This window comes from Podarcis pityusensis, assembly GCF_964106645.2.
Source record: "Podarcis pityusensis genome assembly, chromosome: 1".
Lineage (NCBI taxonomy): Eukaryota > Metazoa > Chordata > Lepidosauria > Squamata > Lacertidae > Podarcis > Podarcis pityusensis.
In genome coordinates, this window is record NC_138028.1 from 57,993,027 (window position 1) to 58,014,563 (window position 21,537).

Below are 21,537 nucleotides of genomic sequence, written 5' to 3' on the forward strand. Positions count from 1 at the left end.
GTGAACCAATGTTTTATAGAGTTCTACCATTCTGAAAACATCTGTTCTCCCTAATGGATGGGTTCATTCCAATTTGTTAATGGAAACTATCTTAGGACAGACATCATGCTGTAATTAGTCTTCCAATACCAGCAATACAAAGACTCCTGGAATATAAATATAAATCTCAATTACACTATTTTACATATGGGGAGGTTTAGTGACCGTAGGAGGAAATTCTAAAGCAGCACTAGAGCGTTTAATAACAGATATAGGCTTGGATCCCCTTCCTGCTCACTTCAACCCCCTGCTCAATCTAAAAAACTACTTCTAAGTCTCAGATTCTACAGAACAGTGTCAGAAGTAGCACTGAGAGCTACAGAGGAAGTAGGATACTGGCAGAAATAAGAGGAGGGAACTTGTATAAACACCTTTGTATCTGAGCCATTTTCTTCTAACTTGTCAGTCTACTTTTAGTTGTGTACTAGCTTATGAAATGTGATTTAGTTTACATACTGAATTTTCGAAATTAACTGTGGGCAATAGCTAGCACTGACAAGGGGACTACCAGCTCAATCATGCTAAAAGACCACAATTCTCTTTAGATTTACAGCTGCATTCAAGCTACGAGGGAATGAAAACAGATTGTAATGTTACCTAAACATTCAGAACACCTTACCTCAACAGTTTCAACTGTCCACTCATCTACCTGTTCCTTCTCACTACTGCTGAACTGAGTCTCTGCCATGAACTGTCTGTTTACATACTAAAATAAAAGTGAGAGAGTACAACAGTAAGACAGTAGCATTCATTTTTAAAAGGTGCCTACAATCTTTCCACTGTTTAGTACCTCTGTTGATTCAACTTCACTGGGTTCAGTGTATTCTTCCGTTGGTTCTGGCTCTAAGAGGAAAATACATGATTTTAGGTAATGCTATACTGAAACATCATACATAACTTTTAGTTTACCTTTACCTTACAGTTTTAATTTACTATTAACAATTTTAGTAGAGATACATTCATTCAAGAAACCACTTTTTGAAGTGTTCTGAGCTTATATTTGGTGCTTTTGTTTTTGCTATTTATTTTGGGGGTTTTTTATTTTGAGACTTTTCCAGTTAATTTGTTTTTGTGACTGTGTGGATCCCAGTTCAGCTACTGATTGATTGATTGATTGTGTGACTGCAGAAATGGATAAAAGCCCCCCATCCAAACAATGACTATCATCAGTGCAGGTAAGAAAAAAAATAATTTTAATTTTTGTCATCTACAATACTGTTTTATTTATTTTATAGTACAGTATGTTGTTTATTGCTTTCATTTGATGGATCAATGGTCTCGTAAGATAGTAAAATTCATGTTAAACTGCTGTTTTAGGGGTTGTTTTTGAAAGTCTGGAACGGATTAATCCGTTTTGCATTACTTGCTATGGGAAAGTGCGCCTTGGTTCTGGAACTCTTTGGTTTTGGAACAGACCTCCAGAAGTTTGAGAACCAAGGTACCACTGTAGTTAAATTTTAAGTACTTAAGAATTTAGTATGCATACAAGATGAAGGTTGGTCATAATAAGCACCCTGTAAAGGAAACATACCCACACTACAAACTTTATCTAGTTTAGAGAACTACAGCTTGTTTGGGGAAAGCCACAGAAAGTTTTTTAAAATCAGTTTAAGTTTGTAGGATAGATATAACCAGTTACACGAGATTCTAGTTTTGTTTTCCATGGCCGGCTCCAATAAAATACTAAAGGTTTCAGTAAGCCTATAAATCTACTGAAGTTGCAATTCTATTCACATTAACTTGGAAATAAAACACATTAACAAGCCTAGGATTAGGCTCCTAATATATATTTTTAGTTACCAGTTTCTGCAACAGCATCTTCAACTGTAGGTGCAGGCACCGTCTCCTCTTCGTCACATAATCCGTTCTGCTGGTTGTGAGTGTCAAAGTAACTTGTTTGAAGAATACGTTCAATAACTTCTCTTAGGGCTTTATCTGTTATAAAAACACAGATATTTTAAAAACTGTTTCACCCACTAAATACCTGAGCATTTTAATTTTATCAAATTATTTTATTATTATAACACTAACAAAGGGCATTGCAGATTAATACCTTGCACTACCCACAGCACAATGATCTATTTTGCAAATTTCTGCATTGTTTATTTTTAAATAAGGACTTACTTAAGATGAAAGTCATTGTATGTAAATCCAAATTCTTCAAGAATAAATTTGTGTATCAATGGATGATGCACACACAATTCAACAAATTAGAATTTTGGCTCTTCGATGTTTCTGGAAGTTAAAAACTATCCAAAGCCTACATGCAGGAATAAGAACTCCTGACTTGTTAACTTTCACTAACATGAGAATGGAAGAAAGGCATATGATAGAATAAAAATGAGAATTACTTGTCTAAAGGTAATATCCAATGTTAATCATACCCACTGAAATCAGTGGCTCCAAGTAACGTAAGTACATTGCTTTCAATGGGTCTACTCCAAGTATGACTTGGTCAGGTATTATCCTAAGTGGCCATGCCACATATTAAAATGGGCAAGGACAAAAATAAATCATCTAAAGAGAGAAAAGGAAACAGAACCTCTACACAAGCAAGAATGAGACCATTTTTCTGTAGTGTTATATGGTGCAATTTGTCTGTCACTGAAGCCACAGGTGTATGAAGTATAAGAAAAAAACTGATAGGCCAAGCTCAAGCTTAAATAGAGGAACTAAGTAGCCAGGACTAACTCAGGTAGATAGAGGATCCCAGTAAATGTCTGTAACGAACAACATTTTGAGAAGGGTGTGAACTTGTAGCACCATGCAAGATGACAGGTAACTGATAGGTATTTGTATACTATTTTGACAGATAAAGCAAAACAGGATCAGCAGAGAAGAAACAGTATTTTTTACAAAGAAAGGATATGGACAATGGACATAAACCTATAGGAATCTCTCAATAGAAAGGACTTTGATATGGAAGTGATCACAAATTCTAAGGTATAAACTTTACTGATGATCCTCTGAGTGAAGAGGAACACAGCAAACCTGCTCAAATATGTGGGAGGTAACTATTCGGTCTTGGTCAATCAGACCAACATGCAGTACGGACAGTTGTCTCCACTGAAATGCTACCTTGATGCTCACCAAAGGCAAATTCAAAGCTCTGGGTGAAGTGACTAGATGTTGACACTTGAAAAAGACGAGAAGTATATGCCTAGCATTGATATAATCGTATCTTGAGTGTGCTTTTGCAGATGTGATAGGAAGACACAGAAAAAAAATTTATCAGTTGCATCTGAACAATCTTGACAATTCTGCCAAAAAATGCCATGGCATAGTAAGCAGTCTAGGGATCGAAACAATCCCCTAGACATGATGTGCATTTCCAAGGAACAGAAAAAGCTGTTGAGTTCATATTTCTAAGTTCCAGCCTTCCCCAAGGATTCAGTAGAAGCATGTATGAGTGATGCAGCCCTGCAAAACTCTTAAGACATCTTATGAGTAAAATGTAGACAGAGACAGCAATGCAGAAGTGTTTAGAAAGTTGTGTTCAAACTAACAACTGTTCACTTAATACCAAGTTGAATTTTCCCAGTTAAAGTGACAGACAGCAGATTTAAGACACAAAAAGAAATACATTGTGACACAAAGCACTTCCCCCACTGAGACAACAAAAGGAGAGAGCTCCATCAATGACAGGAAGCCATAGCATTCAGGAGAGCAGCTTCCATACACAGAGACAGTACCTCCAATTAACACTAAGTAGTGGTGTTCAGCAACCAAATGTACTGTGTATTTATGTCCTGTCTGAGAGCTATGCAGATCACTCATGAGACCTAGCATAGCAAAATTAGCAGGTCATCCTATAGGTGGCTTAATCTAAACACAAACATTCTGGACTCAATTTTACATATGCACTGCAAATGAATATTATGGGAGATAAACTATGATCTCAACCACTAAACCAGTAACTGAAACATGAAAACTATTTAAACCTAGATTATTAAAATGACAAACAGTTTCAACACACAAGTTGTACCCTTTAAACAAAAATAGCTTAGATAAACTTTTAATGACAAAATTCCTCAGCAAATATGACTAAATATAGTGATTTAAATACACTACTCTTGATTTGTTCCTAACAGCCGTCCTCTCGTACAAGAGACGGAATGGAATGTTAGCTGATTATTGATATAATAATTTTTTATAATGACATCAGATATTGATTTTAGCGTAGTGCCTAAATTTTTAATCTTAATCTTAATCTTAAATTTTTCTTTTGAATTGTTAATATCTGTTCTTGTGTGCTGTGAGCTGTATTGTATTGCTTATGGCTTGTGCGAGTCCGCTGTTTTATTCGATTTGTTTTGTTGTGTTGTGTTTTATGGTGGGCGTAAAGCCGAATAAACATTTTGAATTTTGAATGTACTCTTGATTTGGTTCTTGAAGTATGTAATCACTTCTAAATATATCTTCTACCATAGCTTCTTTCAGCCACTGTAAGTTAATTATTTTTGAAATAATGTTCTCCACTCCTTTAACTGTGAACAATTCTTCAGAAGGCTCTGGATTTATATAATATACCAACTATGACTGTATACAGCAATTCCATACCTTTTATGTATGACCACATTGTACTTAGGCATCTGTACGCTGTACATGGGAGATTCCATCAAACCACCTGAATCTAGTTTCTGTAGTGTATTTGCTGCAAAATTTTACTCCAGCTATCTGTTTTACTACGTCAAATGAAACTTTGAAAGGCTTTTTTGCTAACCCAATTTCTGGAAAGCAAGTGTTGCTAAGCGGTCACAAAATACTGATGAACAAACGGAAACCAGCAATGGTTTTCATTAAGTGCTGAGTAAGGTTACATGATAATAGAATACAATCTGCTGTAAATTAACATATTGTCAGCTATTCAGCTACTATATAACCACTGACACTGGAAATAGCATGTAACAGAATCACTGTGAATACTCTAAAAGATTGGTATTTGAAGTGCTACTTTAGCTCTAATGTTAAGAAAGATAAACATACTTACAGGTTGTTCCACATACAGGCTTTTCCTTCCCTTCCAGTAAGTCCCACAGATGAATCGATGCCTGTTCATACTGTTCACTCAACCTTCAACAAAAATATTAATGGAAGCATAAGATACCTCAAACCACCTATGTTGCAAAGGAGATTAATTGGATTGTTTCATTAACCATATCAGAATCATTCTGGCAATCACAATACCTCACATTCATGTCCCGTTCAGGTTCAACTAGCTTGTAAAATTCATCTAGTGTTGACAGTTCCGTCTCTGTTAATACCGGCACTCCATTTGTTCCTTGCTTTAGGTCATTTCGCACTTCATCATCACCCAATTTGTCCAAAATAAACTGCAATTCAAGTACTGTTTTTAAACGTTTTTGCTCAGCTTCTTCTCTCATTAGCTGTTCCCGTCGAGCTGTCTTCTTTATTGTTTTTTGAATCTAGTAATAAAGTACACTAGGTTAACAATTAACAGTGACCAGTTTAAACTGTTACCCTCTCTTCACTTATGAATGAACAAAAAGTAAAATATTCCCAATTTTATCAGCATTTCAAATATTCTCAATGTTTCCCAGAAAGTTTTATGGAATGTGAACAAACAGGTATGCCAGATGTCTTTCTCTACTTCCATGTCCATTGCCTAAGTCCTCCACTCCCCATCATCTGTGGTTTACCACCTTTCTAGAACTGTATCTCTGCCTCACATACTGCATTGCAGCATCATGCACTATCATCTAAAATAATACTGAAGCATAATGGAACCAGACTGCTGGAACTTATCAAAAAGGTCTAAAGAGATTCTAGAAAACCTGTTTTAATATCTGCATAATGTATGTGAAGACTACATAGGATCACAGACATTTTTAATCTTTCAACGTTTGCGATCTCAACAATAGAAAAAAAAAAATCAACTTTTGACTCATGTTGTCCTCCTCTATTCCTTCTTTTCAGCAGAGCTATGTCAATTTAAAACAACAACAACAACAACACCGGATAAAAGGAAAGGATTTGTCATCATTTAAAAGTGGGAGTGCTTCTTTATTAGACTTCTTTTGTGCTCTTTCAAATGTAAGAAAAATCAGCCCAACACTGCTACTAGATACATGAAAGATGGGGGGGGGGGGGCGTTATCCACATCAACCATATTTTAGGAACGTCATTCACAGGTACCACATTCATTTTGACCAACAGCACAATCCTAACTAACCATGTCTACTGAAATCAATAGGCCTACTCCCAAGTAAGTGGAATCAGGAGTGCAGTCTAAAACGTTAAACATGAACAGAGAAAAAAAATCTCACTGTCCAGTTCACAAATCACAGTCAAACCATGGCTTGGGAACATGGTGAGTGCTCATTTTATTTCAACTTGCTAAAATGATTCCCTTTTCCACTTCCTGATTCACAGCAGTCAGTTTGCCATGACACACAAAGCAGTTTGTTGCCTCTATGCAGCCAGTGCCCTAAGTGTCGTCTGAACTGAACCATCAACCTTTTACTTACATCCTGGCTCAGGGCCATGAAACTCCTCTGCAGTTCCTTAGCAAATTCCAGGTTATTACTGACTTCTTGGTGCTTGGACACAGCATCCTGGGGGAGGGAGGAAAATTAATGTTGCCTCTTTTGAAGTTTGAAAACTTGGAAGACTTTCCCAACTTTAATCCTCAAAAAAGAAATCTACTGTACGCTAGTCTTTACTTTAGTGTACAGACTTTCCTCCTAGTCATTTGCATAGAATAGTTCCATATTTTCCCTAATGGCAGAGTGTGTATAGATATGGTTACAATGCACCTCCACTGAATATAATAGAATATAATAATATAAAGTACTGTTATTAAGGTCTCTCATTATCCATGATAATGCAACAATTAGAATAAAAGAACAAGGGCTAAAAGAAGCCAATCTCTTATGAAAAATCTTTCAATATGTCAGTCAAAACATTTACCAACTGGTCTTGGTTAAGGCGTTCTCCTTTGTTCATTCGATCCTGATAATCATCAAGTTTGCCCTGTAAAGAAAGAAAAAAGTTTCACAATATATATATACCTCAAACAAATTTAAATGGAACTGACTATGTTATATACTTTATAGAACACAGAAGCCCAGTTTGCCATGTTCCATTGTTTAACAGGAGAAATCAAGTGAAATTATTCAGAGACAAAATATCACAAGAGTTTTCTGAGATTAGGTATTTATTTATGAACCACTAGAATACATCTGGTAAACAAACAGACTAGGATGACATTTGTATTATTTCTTAAAATATAATATGCATTTTCCCAATTTAAAAAGAAAAACAGCTATACTGTAACCTTAAAGGGAGTAGACATGTACTGCAAGATCAAAGTTTAAATGTTTATCTGACCATGCAACATTGTATCGAACTGCTGAAATAAATGAGTTATTTATTAGCTGCTTTTCAGAGCCAGGATGTTATAAAGCAACATACAAAGAAAAGAAAGGCAACATAACAGGCACTGTGAAGCACAAACAGATACATACTGAATTAAGCACCCAAGTTCTCTTATAGAAATGCAACAGAAAAGGAGATGGTGCTATTCCAACATTAGTCCCGTTAAAATCAATGGTGCTACTTAAGTAGCACTGAGTATGACTTAGCTGGATATTACCCTTAAGTTTTGAAGGAGTTACCGAATGCCAGAAATTAAAGAGACAAACAAATATTAACTGGAAGAGAATTCCACAACTGTGGGGCCACCACCAAGGATGCTCTGTATCATGTGTTCACCACCCTAGCAGGATACTTAAAAGCTGATAAAATTTTGAAGTTATAGAATTCCTACACAGATTTACCCAGGAGTAAGCCCCGTTCAATTCAATGGTGTTAGCTTCTGGGTAGCCATGTGTAGGCTTGAGCTTACAGGCTTTATACAACAGTTTAAGGAACACATTACATTTCTTTTAACTTGTTCCACAACTTTTTGAGGGTTTTTCTTCCGCTTTCCATTCCATTTTTTAGTAATTCTTTGCAATATCCAACTTGTCATACGCAGAGTAGACGCATTGAAATAAAGGTGACTAAAGCTGCTTACGTCCACGGATTTCAACGAGTCTTTGTCTGGTATCACCCATCCTTCCCACACAAACACACAGATTCCATATGCAACATTCACCACACAGAGAACCTCAAGCATTGTACCTGCCCAGGGGAATATTATCACACAAAGCAGTTTTATGTAGGCTCCTTATAGGACCATTTATATTAAAATTAATCATTTTGCTTTGAGTAAGAAATATTGTCATCTAGTTCTTTTCTTTAAGGTAGTATACTGTAGAATCATGAGTTGCAGGAAGTATCAAAGGTCATCCTGTCCAACCCCGACAAAGCAAAAATCTATTACCATAACATTCCCGATAGGCAGCTAGCCAGCCTCTGCTTTTATCTTAAAGGAGAGTCCATCACCTCCTGAGACTATAGTAATGTAAAATGTTCTTTCTATCCTTTAGTCATATTTTATTTCTAATTTGATTCTATTTCTAATTTGATTCTAGTGGTATAGGTTCTACTTCCTTGGAGTGACAGAGAAACAAATCTGCTGCATCCTTTATGTGAATGTCCTTCAAATATTTGATTTTTGTATCACCTCTTAAACAGTCACTTGTTCACCCAATTTCTTCAACTATTCCTTCTGTGACTTGGTGTCCAAACCCCTCAATTTATTCATCCCCCTTCTCGGGACATATTCCAGTTTTTCAATATCCTTCTTAAACTGCACTGCCCAATATCAGACTTAGTATTCCAGATGAGATCTGATAAAGGCAAAATAGGGATACCACCACTTTTCATGATCTGGACGTTGTAAAATTGTTTTAGCCTTTCAAACAGCAGTTTTGTGCTGGTGACTCGTTCTTAGCTAGATCCTAATCCTAATCCACGTACCATCATGGTGCTCGCCAGATGCTGAATTGTCCAACACCAATCATCTCTGACCACAGGACATGCTGGTTGGAGCTGATGGGAACTAGAGTCCCAACAACACTTGGGGGCATTACAGTGGCTATCCCTACCCTAGAATCTTTTTGAATACTTTTTTGAATACCTAGAATACTATTGTTAAACTAGGTTCTACCTACCAAAATACATGAATTCTTTCACTGTTGCCAAGGGTCAGCTCTAGAGTAGCTCTTCTTTTTGCCTGTTCTTCCATCTTCTGGAAGATCAAGTTGTCAACCAAGTTTCATTCTTTTAATAATCTGCCAGTTAATATTTATCCTCATTCCAAAACATTTTCAACCTCTAACCTCCTTTCTTGAAATATCCAAATGGGCCTTACTAGTCCTGAATGACTCCTTCCAATTTTGGTAAAACGGTGCTGTATCCTTTCACTAATGTAGGTTTGCCTACTCCAAAAAGTGAAAATCCAGACAGATTTATTTTTAGTGCTGAGCTTTTTTTAGTTTTGCCCAAAGTTGTGGCTGCAGTATTTCAGATGTGTCCGGACATTTGGCAACCCTAACTAATGAGAAGCCTCTTCCACTCATAGACCCCAGTCTTCAGATTCAGTAGAATAGCACTTCGTTAGAAAAGTAACTCAAAATCCAGAGGAATGAATCTATCTGTGCAGACTTTTGTATAATAATTTGCAAAAGCTCATTCTCAGTATCTTTAAGGTCTGCTGGTTTACACACAACTATTTGTGTGTCCTTATTCACTGCTTCTTGTGCCATATGCCAACTGTGATACATTGTGGCACTGAACTGTACTTCTACCTCTTGCATAGGAACTCACGAAACACTGAATTTCCCTCTTATTAATGGACTTCCTCTCTGCATTGCTGCAAATTATTGTAGTTAAAAACAGTGTATCAGGCAATAAATTTCAATTGTCCATGGGAACTAATCAGCAAGATTACCAATTCAAATAATCTAAAAATGAGTGTTCCATGTGCCTTCATTTCAGTGCTTTTTGTAGACTAATTGTTCTCAAGATGCCAGGTCTAGCCTTTCTGCAATCCAGGAGAAGTGAACATGTAATAAATTTTGGACTTCTGCTTTCTGAACAACACCACCCACATGCCACAAGGCAAATCTATTTGGAAACAGAAGAAAGTTTCAAAGTCAATCTGGCACAGAGGGCCTGTCATTTAAAGAAAAATGCTTAACTTTCACTAGGCATGCTACAATAGCTCTTGGTATTAGAGCTGAAAATGTGTCAATAACCATAGTATACAAACCTGTTGTTTATGAAGACACTCCTGGTTTGTACTATTAACTGTACTTTGTGCTCATGCACGCCTAGACTGTGATTAAAGCCAGGATGAATTTGTAGGTGGGCAGGTAGGTACGGAGCAGGTAGACTATTTTGCCGCACCTCATGTGTAATACAGCAAATGCAGTATTTGCAGAAGAGACTGGAGAAAGCATGCAAGCTTGCAGCAAGATCCCGTAATCGTGGTTGTAAAGTGAACATTTTACATCTGTATGAGGCCAATAACCTAGTACAGTGGTACCTCGGATTACAGACGCTTCAGGTTACAGATGCTTCAGGTTACAGACTCCGCTAACCCAGAAATAGTACCTCGGGTTAAGAACTTTGCTTCAGAATGAGAACAGAAATCGTGCGGCGGCAGCGGAAGGCCCCATTAGCTAAAGTTGTACCTCAGGTTAAAAACAGTTTCAGGTTAAGAATGGACCTCCAGGACGAATTAAGTTCTTAACCCGAGGTACCACTGTACAATGGAACCTTGGTTCTCAAACGGCTTAGTTGACAAACAAATGGACTTCCGAAAGGCAAAAACCTGGCAGTATAAGTGTTCCAGTTTTTGAACGTTTTTCGGAAGCCGAACATCCAATGTGGCTGACAGCTATTGTTTCCAGGGCGCCTGCCCCAATTGGAAGCTGTGCCTTGGTTTTTGAATGTTTCGGGAGTCAAATGGACTTACGAAGTGGATTAAGTTCGAAACCAAGGTTCCACTGTAATGTGGAACCTTGGTTTATGAACTTAATCCATTCCGAAAGTCCGTTCTTAAACCAAAGCATTCTTAAACCAAGGCGTGCTTTCCCACAGCAGCGGTGGACTCAATTTACAAATGGAACACACTCAACATGTTCTGCTTCCAAGGCAAAGTTCACAAACCAAAACACCTACTTCTGGGTTTACAGTGTTTTTAATCCAAGTTGTTCATAAACTAAGCTGTTCTTAAACCAATGTACCCCCGTAGATTTATTTAACTCTACTACTACGAGTACACCTAGCTGCTCCACTTTTAGAAGAATTTTAGGAACAACTATACAAATGAAATGATGAAGAATCCAGGGACTCTCCCCCTCCTGCTGCGACCAGCTCCCCTTCCCCATGTCTCCTAGAACTTGCAGAGAAATGAAACTGGAAGAGCAGAGGGTGGTTGTGCGCAGACGCAGCCTGATACTTCATGGGAAAGACCCTGAAGAGGAGGCATCTTAGTAGACACTAGGAAAGTAGGGGCCTTTAGTCCTCGCAACTACTTCATCAGGGCAAGACCTCCTAGAAAGAGATGCTGAGACCACTAGGCCTGAGCTGTGGTTTGTTTCCTTGAATAAATATTTAACTGCACTGGCCTCAGGTGATTTATCATTTTTGTTGCTGACTCCAGCCTTGACAGCTGATTACACCCAATTCTCTCCATTTGATTCCAGTGTTTAATGTCTGTAACAGGTGGATTAGGATCAACAAATCGAACCTTAATCCAAACAAGACAGAGGTGCTTCTGTTCAATAGATAAACCAATCTATGATAGGAATTCATCCTATTTGCATGGGGTTGCACACCCATTGAAGTTTCAGGTATCTAGTCTAGGGTACTTCTTGATCCAGCTTGCTGAGATGTCAGGTGTTGGCAGGAGTGCCTTAACCATCTTAGCTGGTGGGCCCATTCCTAGAGGTGTCCAATGACACACACCTTAAATTATATCCAGATTTACTATTGCAATGCACTCTACATAGGCATGCTTCTGAAAAGTGTCCAGCAGCCTCAGTTGGTGCAGCCTGCAGCAGCCAGATTTTTTAGCACAGCTGGTTCATCCCACAGCTGGGATCATCTTGCTAAAATAGCTACACTGGCTTCCAAGTTATTTCTAGGCACAATTTGAAGTGCTGGTCATAACCTTTGCAGTCCTAAACAACTTAGAACAAGGATATTTGGTGGATAGCCTGTCCTTGTCCCCCATTGTTCAGATCTTCTAGAGAGGCTTCATTGAATCACACCAGTTTCCAAGCTGTAGAAATGAGAAAGGGCATTCTGCTGCACCTAAAGTGTGTCATTCTCTCCCTTCAAAAGCAGATACCTCACTCCCTTATCCCAGGCTTTGGTTTGTAAGATTATGTGTCTTAGGCTCTTGCTACTGTGTCTACTGTTAATATTTTATCTGCTCTTTTCTTACAGCTGCTATAGTCTATTAATCCCAGTTGTTTGTATTTTTGCTAGTGCATTAGTATTGTCTTTATTTTTGTATTTATTATTACCACCTTTAGTATAGTTCATAGAAAGATGGGGTAAAAATATTCATTATAAATGCACAATATAAAGCTTGAAAATGTTGCCTTTATACAACTGTTTACTACTCTCAAACCTTTCAACCAAAGAGTTCAACTGGAATCAAAGCTAAGTCATCAAAGTAACTATCAAGGAGCAATTTTATATACAGAATAAAACAAGCATAAGAATATTAGTTTTAGGCACCAAATTAATTGGACATCACATGAGTGTTATTCAGGCATAAAGATGGATACAAACAGAAGCTTGCAAGATATACTCAATTATACTCTATTTTCAATTTTATGCTACCATCTAGTCACCAAATAGACAAGAGAGTTAAACAACCACTACAATTTAACTTTTATATTTTTCACTGAGCAACAGATTTTTTAAAAAAATTGAAAAGCTATCTGGCACAACAATCTCCTTAAGAGTGAATACAATGTTCCAATAGGAAACAGCTTGCCTACATTTTTCACAGTGCAGTTTAACTCTGTGTGAAATATTTCTCGAAAACCTCCTTAGCTAGCTTTAACATTGAAAAGAAGTTATTTTCACTTTCTATTCCAAATAAAGCCTTCTACTTCCTTCACATTAACTTTTACACCTTTAACAAATACTATCTTTTCACTTGACCCGATGCAATCAAAGACACCAAAAACTGCTGTGCTTACTTTTAAGTTCTATTAGCATGAATGCAACCTATTTAAATGAAAAGGAAATTATCAATTTTAACATAGAAATTTAAAATAAAAAATAAAAGAAAATACAGTCATACCTCGGGTTAAATGTGCTTCAGGTTGAGCGCTCCGTGGCGACCCAGAAGTAACGGAACGAGTTACTTCTGGGTTTCACTGTCCGCGCATACGCAGACGGTCAAAATGACGCTGCGCGCATGTGCGGAAGAAGCGAATCGCGACCCGCGCAGTTGCAGGTTGTGTTTGCTTCTGGATGCGAATGGGGCTCCGGAACAGATCCCGTTCGTATCCAGAGGTACCACTGTATTTGCAACCTGCAAAGTATTTATTATCTGAATCAATAATTGTGGATCATATTTGATTACAAACCAGATAAAAAAGGTAATCCCTTGATGATGATATTTGGAGCCAGATTTAGCAACAATTTAAAATCAGTACATCCACGACAACCATGTTAGAAAATGGCAGAGCATTTCCCCAGTTTAAGGAGATTATATACACAGCAGCAAGATTGTGTGAACAAATGCAGCGTGTGGCTCCCCTCTCTGATCTAGTTGCAGGACCCATGGTGCGAAAATCCTGCTGCTTGGTGAGGAAGGATTTTATTCAGTTCCCACACCTATCCTTCCTTAATGTCAGATAACTTATGAATTTTTAAGCTATAAAAAGGGTTCTGTGTAGCCCTAGGTGATCCCCACATGTATTAAATTGAGGTGCTATTTATAGCTAATGCTAGAGTATATACTGTATCATTTTTTTTACATAATGGACACTATCCATGGAGCTAGCACACAGGTGTTAGTGACAGTGCTGGCACATGAGACGTATTCCATGAGTTCCTTGGTGGCAAGCTTCCATGTGCTTTCCTTCCACTATCTATTGGGAGGTTAGACTGGAGAAGCTGCTCAAAGGAAGCTGACAAAATATGTATAGGTTTTGCTTAGGGCAGTCACAGGATGAGCCACCAGACTAGGTACTGTACCCTTATAGGTTAATTATAAACACAAAAAGTAAGCTATTTATCTTTAAAGACTTAAATAAAAGTATAATTATCTATAATTTGTACCAGAATTTTCATCCGCATTTGTGTTCTGTCAAGTTCTACCTGCACTGGAGAAATGGGGCAGGTAGCCAAAGCTGGTAAAACACACCCCTAGCCACCAAGGCTACATATGTCTCCAGTGACAAAGCTGGGGTATACAACCCCATCCAGAACAGGCAATTGGCCAGTTTCTTGGACATGGGATCCACTCATCCAGAGTCTTGCCAGGATTTAAGCTCAGCTTAATTTCCCTCATACATCTCAGTGCGTTTAAAAAAAAAAATTATTTAAATTATTTATAATCTGCACTTTCTTAAGTATATCAAGTACTGCATTCAGGCACTGGTCCAAAGCCTGCAAAGTCTCTCCAGCTTCAGATAAATGGAGCTGAGTGTCATCAGCATACTGATAACATCTTGCCACAAAACTCCTATTGACCACTCCCAACAGTTCTAGAGATATTAAATAGCACAGGGGTTAAAAATACAGCCCTGAAGCACCCCACAGTGCAAGTGCCAGAGCAGAAAAGCACTCTCCCATGCTCACTCTGGAGGTTATCAAAAGGTTATCAAAAGCTGTGCAGATCAAGAAACAGGAGTAAAGCTGCACTCCGCTTGTCCCATTGTTGATAAAAGTCATCCATAAGGGGGACTGAGACTGACTTGGTGTTATGGCCAGGCCTAAGGTCAGATTGAAATGGGTGTAGATCAAGGGTACCCAAGCATCATACAAGTGGTTTGGAGTGTCTGTAATAAAATTTAAGAATCACAAAACATCTAGTACAGCACATTACAATTGCTACAACAGGCAGAAAATTAAGTGATCAGTCAAGTACATCAGCAATTTTCAAATGGTTCATGGGGGAAGATTGGGAGCCACTGGCCTAAATAATCTGTGGCATCTAACAATGTCTTCAAGCTTCCCCACTAGGACTCTCTCCACCACCTTTCTAGAAAAGAGGTATTTACAACTAGCTGGTAGTTATTCCAAACCAAAAGGTCCAGGGCTAATTTCCTTGAGAGTGGTCATCCCACCACACCTTTCGAATCAGCAGGAACCACATTCTGACACAGAGAAGCATTAACAAATCCTGAACACAATCAGTCAAACTGTTAGATTTGGGAACAGGGGTCAAGTGGGCACATAGTTGTGAACATAGTTGAGAGTATAGGTGCAAGCACTTTGCCCTTATGTGGCTGCATAAACTAAAACCAATTCCACGAAGATCACACTCTGGCATTGACTATTTTGACTACAAGCGCAACAAAAGCAGTGTCAAGGTCACTCTGAAGTAAACTAACTTTATCCTCAAAGTGTGCAGCAAATTGCTCACAGCAGCTCCCTGAATGCTCCAGAGGTTCTTCCCCCACAGTGGGAGTCAGCAACCTTTGGACAATCTGAAATAGCTCTGCCAAACAGCTACTAGATGTAATGCAAGCTGCGAAATATGCATTCTTTGCCACCTGTGCTGCCACATGGTAGTCACAATTATGTTCACTAACCACTGTTGGTGGGCTTCAGACTATGTCCTGTACCATCTGGCCTTTAGTCTTTTGTCCAGCTCATTTCATTGCCTGTAGCTCTCCAGAATACCAAGGAGCCAGTTGGGCTCTGAAACACCAGAAAGGATGCTTAGGACCAATTGTATCAACCAAACAGCCATATTATTTCAGCGTCTATAGAAAAGACCAGAAATTTGACAGGCTCAGCAGATTTCTCCACTAGAAAACCCCCAGTGTGTTCAGGAACCCAGGAGGTTTCATCAGTCTCCAAGGGTGGCCATTCAAACAGGCCCACCATCTTTGAGAGGGAGAATTGCCACCATTTTGCCAAAGTTTACCTGAGAGTTATCTGTCCATGGCCAGGGAGTGCATTTTACCCCCCTACCTTCAGTCTATCACTCAAGGTAAAAACTGCATCAAGCATGTGCCCTGCCCGGGGTGTTGAACTGATGACATCTAAGACACCTCCATGGTTGTCATAGAAGCCATGAAGTCCCAAGCTGGCCCTCTAGCAACAGCCATGTGGGTACTGAAATTGCACAGGTCTATCGTCCTGGGGTCCTCCAGCACCATGCTAGATAACATCTTTGTCAGGGAAGCAACTGGCCAGCAGGGAGGTCAATATACCAGCACCATTCTGTCTGTCCGGTACAACACCAGGTGCAAACCTTCTAAGCACACCCAAATGTCAAGAGGTTTTCTGGTAAAGGAGATGATACTTATGTGGATAATGGAAGCACCCACTCCCCTCAGTCTGCCCTGGTGCTGTAACAAATACCCAACCTTCCATAGTACATACCAGGTCAGTCCTCTCACCACAATCCAATTGTGAATGGTTCACATAAATTTGGGCCACATATTAAAAACTAGGGACTAATAATAAATGAATCCTACACAGTCAGTTGTTCCTCCCTCTGTTCCCAGTTCTAGGAAATGCACCATACCCAACCTCTCATCTTGAGTTACGGTCACAGGTTTGTTTCTCCTACAATGGCTATCCCTAACTGAAATACACTGGATGAGAGGGCTGCAGTCGAAAAATATTTTGAAGGCGCCAGGTTGTAGTAAGCGGTCTTAGGCCATCTAATCTATACTTCTCTCCAACATGTGTCATTTAAGGATGTTCCTTGATGAATATTTGTCACTGGAAGCCCAAATGGCTTCTATGGCCAGGAAGATCTTTTTCCAGTTACACCTGGGTCACCAGTTACAGCCTTCCCTAGACCAGAATAGCTTGGCCACAGTTTTGCAGTTCTAGTAACTTTCCAGCCAGACCCTGAAGATGGTTTGGAAACTGAAGCTGGTACAGAACGCTACTTCTAGAGTGCCAGCTTGAATTTTGATGTAGCGTCACATAGTATCTTGCAGTTACAGATGGGTAGCCGTGTTGGTCTGCCATAGTCGAAATAAAAAAATTCCTTCCTGTAGCACCTTAAAGACCAACTAAGTTAGTTCTTGGTATAAGCTTTTCGTGTGCATTCTGTTTCAGTGTATCTGAAGAAGTGTGCTTCTGTTTCAGTGTATCTGAAGAAGTGTGCATGCACACGAAAGCTTATACCAAGAACTAACTTAGTTGGTCTTTAAGGTGCTACAGGAAGGAATTTTTTTATTTCGTTTATAGTATCTTGCAGAATCTGCACTGGCAGCCTTTATGCCACTAGGCCTCATTTAAGATGCCGCCGCTGACGTATAAAGCCCTGAGCTACTTGGGACCTGCCTGGCCTTGAGTTCAGCAGAGGATTGCTTGTTGTTCCTACCCAACTTCCAGCAAGTATTTACTCTTGTTCAGGTATGAAAGAAAGGGCTTTTGTGATAGCTGAGTCACAGTTAAGGAACTCTCTTGTCCTAGTGGCATGGACACCTACACTTTTATTGAGCTTTCCCCGCTATCACATCAATACATCTTTATTTTCCCAGTCCTGTGTTGGATCTGTTTAAGTCTTCTTATCTACAAGTCTTTATATTTTAATTGTTGCCTGATTCTGTGCATTTCTATAATGTCTTGAGTTTTTAGGACATTTTGTTTGTATTTACTACTTCTGCTTTTAACTGCTTGTGTTGTTTATAACGTGTTGGTAATTTTGGTACCAGACATTCAATGCCATTTTGTGGTCTTTTTCAGTGAAAAATGGAACATAAAAACCAAAATAAATGTGGAGCTTCCTAAAAGTCAATACAGAAAAGTTCCTAAGCCTGAAATATGATGCTTATACATGGGGTTCTGAAATATTTTCATTTGAAAGATTTGCACATCAAAGTTTGATTCTGGGTTCAATATATATACTATTTAACCCAATGGTGCACTCCCATGCACCTTTACTTGGAAGTAAACTCTGCTAAATTCAGTAATTACTCCCAAGTAAATGAAGTCAAACAGGTTTAAAATTACATGAGCCCTACTAGATAAGGCCAAAGACCTATCTAGGCAGCATTTTGGTTTTCATATGAACACAGCAGTCCTCTCTTGTTGCTTCCTGCCTACTGCTCCTCTGATCATTGAAACAGTATGCCGCCACCCAGCGGCGTAGCGTGGGTTGTCAGCACCCGGGGCAAGGCAAGTAATTTGCGCCCCCTAACCCGGGGCAAGGCAAGTAATTTGCGCCCCCTAACCCGGGGCAAGGCAAGTAATTTGCGCCCCCTAACCCGGGGCAAGGCAAGTAATTTGCGCCCCCTAACCCCTAACCTGCCGCCGCTGCCAGCTTCTTCTTGCTGCTGCCTGGGCTGGTCTGGTGTGGTTCTCTCCCGCGCTCAGCGCTGCGCTGGGCGGCCGCTGCACTGTCCCTCCCCCAGATAGTCCCTTGCTCTCTCTCCGCACCGCACGCCTGGCACCCACCCCCTCCACAGTAGGCGGCGACCCAGCGGCTTGGATCGGATTCGCACAGCCAGCACTGCAGTGAGAGAAAGTGAGTGAGCCAGGTAGGGGCAGAGAGCTGCGAGTGCGCCCCCCCCCCCCAGATGTTGCACTTGGTGCGGCCGGACCCCCCCTGCACCCCCCACGCTACGCCACTGCCGCCACCATGACCAGCAACCATGATCCTGGTCCTCTTTTAAAGCTGAACTGGTAGCTATCACTACATCTTGTGTGGTAGCAAATTCCACACTCTGTGCTGAACCCTCTAAAATTCACCTCCATTTGATTACCCCAAGTTGTAACACTGAGAAAAACGAGACATTTCCTGTCTGCTTTCTCCATGCCATGGATAATTCCATTCATTGATAATGTCCCTTTCTACTTGTTTTTTTCTAAACTCCCCCCATCATCAATGAATAAATCTTAACCTTCCTCACAAGGGAATTCCTCCAGCCCATTGATAATTTTGGTCTCCTTTAAACACTTGATCTTTCCATGCCAGCTGGTCATTACAAGAACTCTTAAGAAATTGGTTTTCTTTCTTCCTCCTCCCCCTCAGTCCCTTTTGTGTGATGTTTTACATCATACGCCTAGGGACATTTGGAAGCAACCCTGGAAGGCGGCTCCTTTTTTTGCTAAAGAGCTGGATAAACATTCTTTAAATTAAAATTTGCGACATTAATTAATTAAGATTAACCAAATTAACGTGATACAAAGAGCTCGGTGTCTTTTAAGACTCCTGTGCAGCCAGTGGAACTCTTATCAAATCACCCCCATCACAACTATAATAATTTAGCTTTTCAAACTCATTGGTGCTTTAGAAGAGGCATGCCATTTAAGTTCCACTGAATATGCAAATGAACTGGAATGATTCTCCGGACTGTAGTGCCAGTATTTTTATAAACCCATACAATGTATCAGTTTTGTGGAAGGAAGAGACTAACTTTTCACTAGAATGGGTTATTCCAGCAGCATAGTCTCAGTTTCCCATCATGTATTCCCCGCAAAGCTCAATTCTAAAGTGCGGCTTGATCAAATGCATGCTGACTTGAGAGTAAGTCTCACTGTGCCCCAGGTACAAAGGCAATTCTGACAAAGGGCATAGGGCAACTTCGGTGGCAATAATTTAAAAATGCTGCCCATGATGCTGATGTCCCTTCCTGGCCTAGACTTTGCGACAAACACCCTTCCCAACAAAGTAGCCTGAGCTCTCGTCACCCAGGGCCGGAGCCGCAGCCAGGCCGCCTGAGGCGTTTCATACACGCCGGAGCCCTTTAACGTCGCCGTTAACCAGGGCGCACCCATCTTCAACGGGGCAGCGAGGGCATGCTTTCATCTGGCGTCTACGACTCGGCTTCGACATTATAGAAATAGTAACTAAAATGGGAGGGCACGGGGGGAGAGAGAGGTGGGGTGTTGCGCGCAGACAGAGAGCGGAGGCTGCGCGTCTCTGGCAGGAAGGAAGCCTGCCGGGCCTTTGTGCAGCACCCGCCGTCGCTCACACAATGAGCCTCCCTCTCTGGGAAGAACCGCTGCCTCTCACCGCCGCCATGTTGGGTCCTGGCCGGCTCCATGTGCACCGGGGGGGGGGGGGGAGAGGCGGGAAGAGTAGAGAGGAGAAAGAGGGTCGCTCGTAGTTCGGCCGCCACCGAGCCTTCAAAGCCTCACTTCGGGCGGGAAGCGAGGAGAGGGCGGGGGGCGGATTGGAAAGGCAGCTAAGCCCCCGGGCTCCAACGGCCCCCAAATGCGTCCCGTTCGGGGCGGAAAAAAAGAACAAAGGGAGAAGGCCGCGCCGCCTCCCCTCGGCCTCGGAAACAAAAGGCGGGGCAGGCCGGCAGGGCCCCGAAGGGAAGGCACGGCGATATGCGACTGCGCCTCCCGCCCGGCCCCACAAGATAAGATAGCGGCATCGGCCGGTGGGGGGGGGGAGAAGAGATGGGGGGGATTTGCGCCTCCGCACCTTTTTCTTCTCGAGGTTGCGCAACTTCTTGTCGATGACGCCCAGAATCTGCTTCATGGCCTCGGTCTGCACCGAACTCGTGCTGCCGCCCGGAACCGACGCCGACGCCGCTTGGGATGGAGCCGCCCCAGCAGCTACCGTTGCCGCGGCTGCCGTTCCCGGAGGCGCCGCCGACGCCGCCTCGTTCCCGGTTTTGCCGCCGCTGCTGCCGCTGCTCGCCATCGCGCTGCTGGTGGCCGAGGGCATCGCTTAACTGAGGAGAGAAGAGCGCGGCGTTACGGGATTCGAAGGGGAGGGAGGGGGAGAGAGAGCGCGAGAGTCAGCCCTGGAAGGGAAGCGGGCGAACGGACGGGCCGCCGGAGGGGACACGGCGCGCGAGGGGAGGGGGAGAAAGGAAACGCCTCCTGCCAGGAATCCTTTTATTCTGTTTTTTTTAATTATCTCCCCACCCCCTTTTCTCGAACGCGCGACTCAGACCGCACCTGTCGGCGCGCGCCCAGCGATTCTAAGGCAACCTGACTTGTAAGGTCCGTCAGCGGAAGGGAGGGGGGGGGAAAAGAAAGGCAGCCCTTCGCGCGGGCGCGTGCTCGGCACCGCCCACGTGACCGGCGGCCTGCCCGCAGCGCCGTTCCCTCATCCTCCCGCCCAACAGTCTTGGAGGAGCCACCCCTCCTTTATCTCAAGCCTTTCTCCGACAGCGCCCGCCCCCCCCCACGCACTCCCATCGGTCCGTCCGTCCCTCCTTTCACTCCTCGCTCCCGCTTCCTCACCGTGTGTGTTTGGTGCGCGCGCACGTGTGTGAGAGAGAATGGAAATGAGTATCCCTAGGGCGCGCGGGAGGGCAAGAAGGGGACGGCCCAATGTGTGTGTCTGCGCGCGCGAGGGGGGGGAGGGGGACGGCCGCCTCTGCCCACTCCAGCCCCGTCACTTTCACCGCTCCTCCTTGTTACCTCTGCGCCGAGATACGGAGGGGAAAGAGAAAGAGG

At 41.7% G+C, this 21,537-nt stretch overlaps 1 protein-coding gene across 5 annotated transcripts in view; it reads right to left on the minus strand.

Annotated features, from left to right (window-relative positions):
• The window catches only part of CAPRIN1 (cell cycle associated protein 1), a 35,516-nt gene extending 14,018 nt beyond the window's left edge, over window positions 1-21,498 (minus strand). For 3 of the 5 annotated variants that reach the window (XM_080983319.1, XM_080983320.1, XM_080983316.1), the window contains exons 1-9: window positions 21,034-21,173; window positions 20,552-20,804; window positions 6,970-7,032; window positions 6,528-6,614; window positions 5,227-5,465; window positions 5,030-5,112; window positions 1,840-1,974; window positions 830-882; window positions 659-745 (exon numbers count right to left, since the gene is read on the minus strand). In XM_080983319.1, the coding sequence (XP_080839445.1) occupies window positions 659-745; window positions 830-882; window positions 1,840-1,974; window positions 5,030-5,112; window positions 5,227-5,465; window positions 6,528-6,614; window positions 6,970-7,032; window positions 20,552-20,797 (993 nt within the window). In that variant the 5' untranslated portion in view covers window positions 20,798-20,804; window positions 21,034-21,173. Of the gene's footprint in view, window positions 1-658; window positions 746-829; window positions 883-1,839; window positions 1,975-5,029; window positions 5,113-5,226; window positions 5,466-6,527; window positions 6,615-6,969; window positions 7,033-20,551; window positions 20,805-21,033; window positions 21,174-21,321 lie in introns of those variants that run through there. The other 2 variants (XM_080983317.1, XM_080983318.1) reach the window with 2 other exon arrangements.
• Window positions 21,499-21,537: the final 39 nt, after the last annotated feature.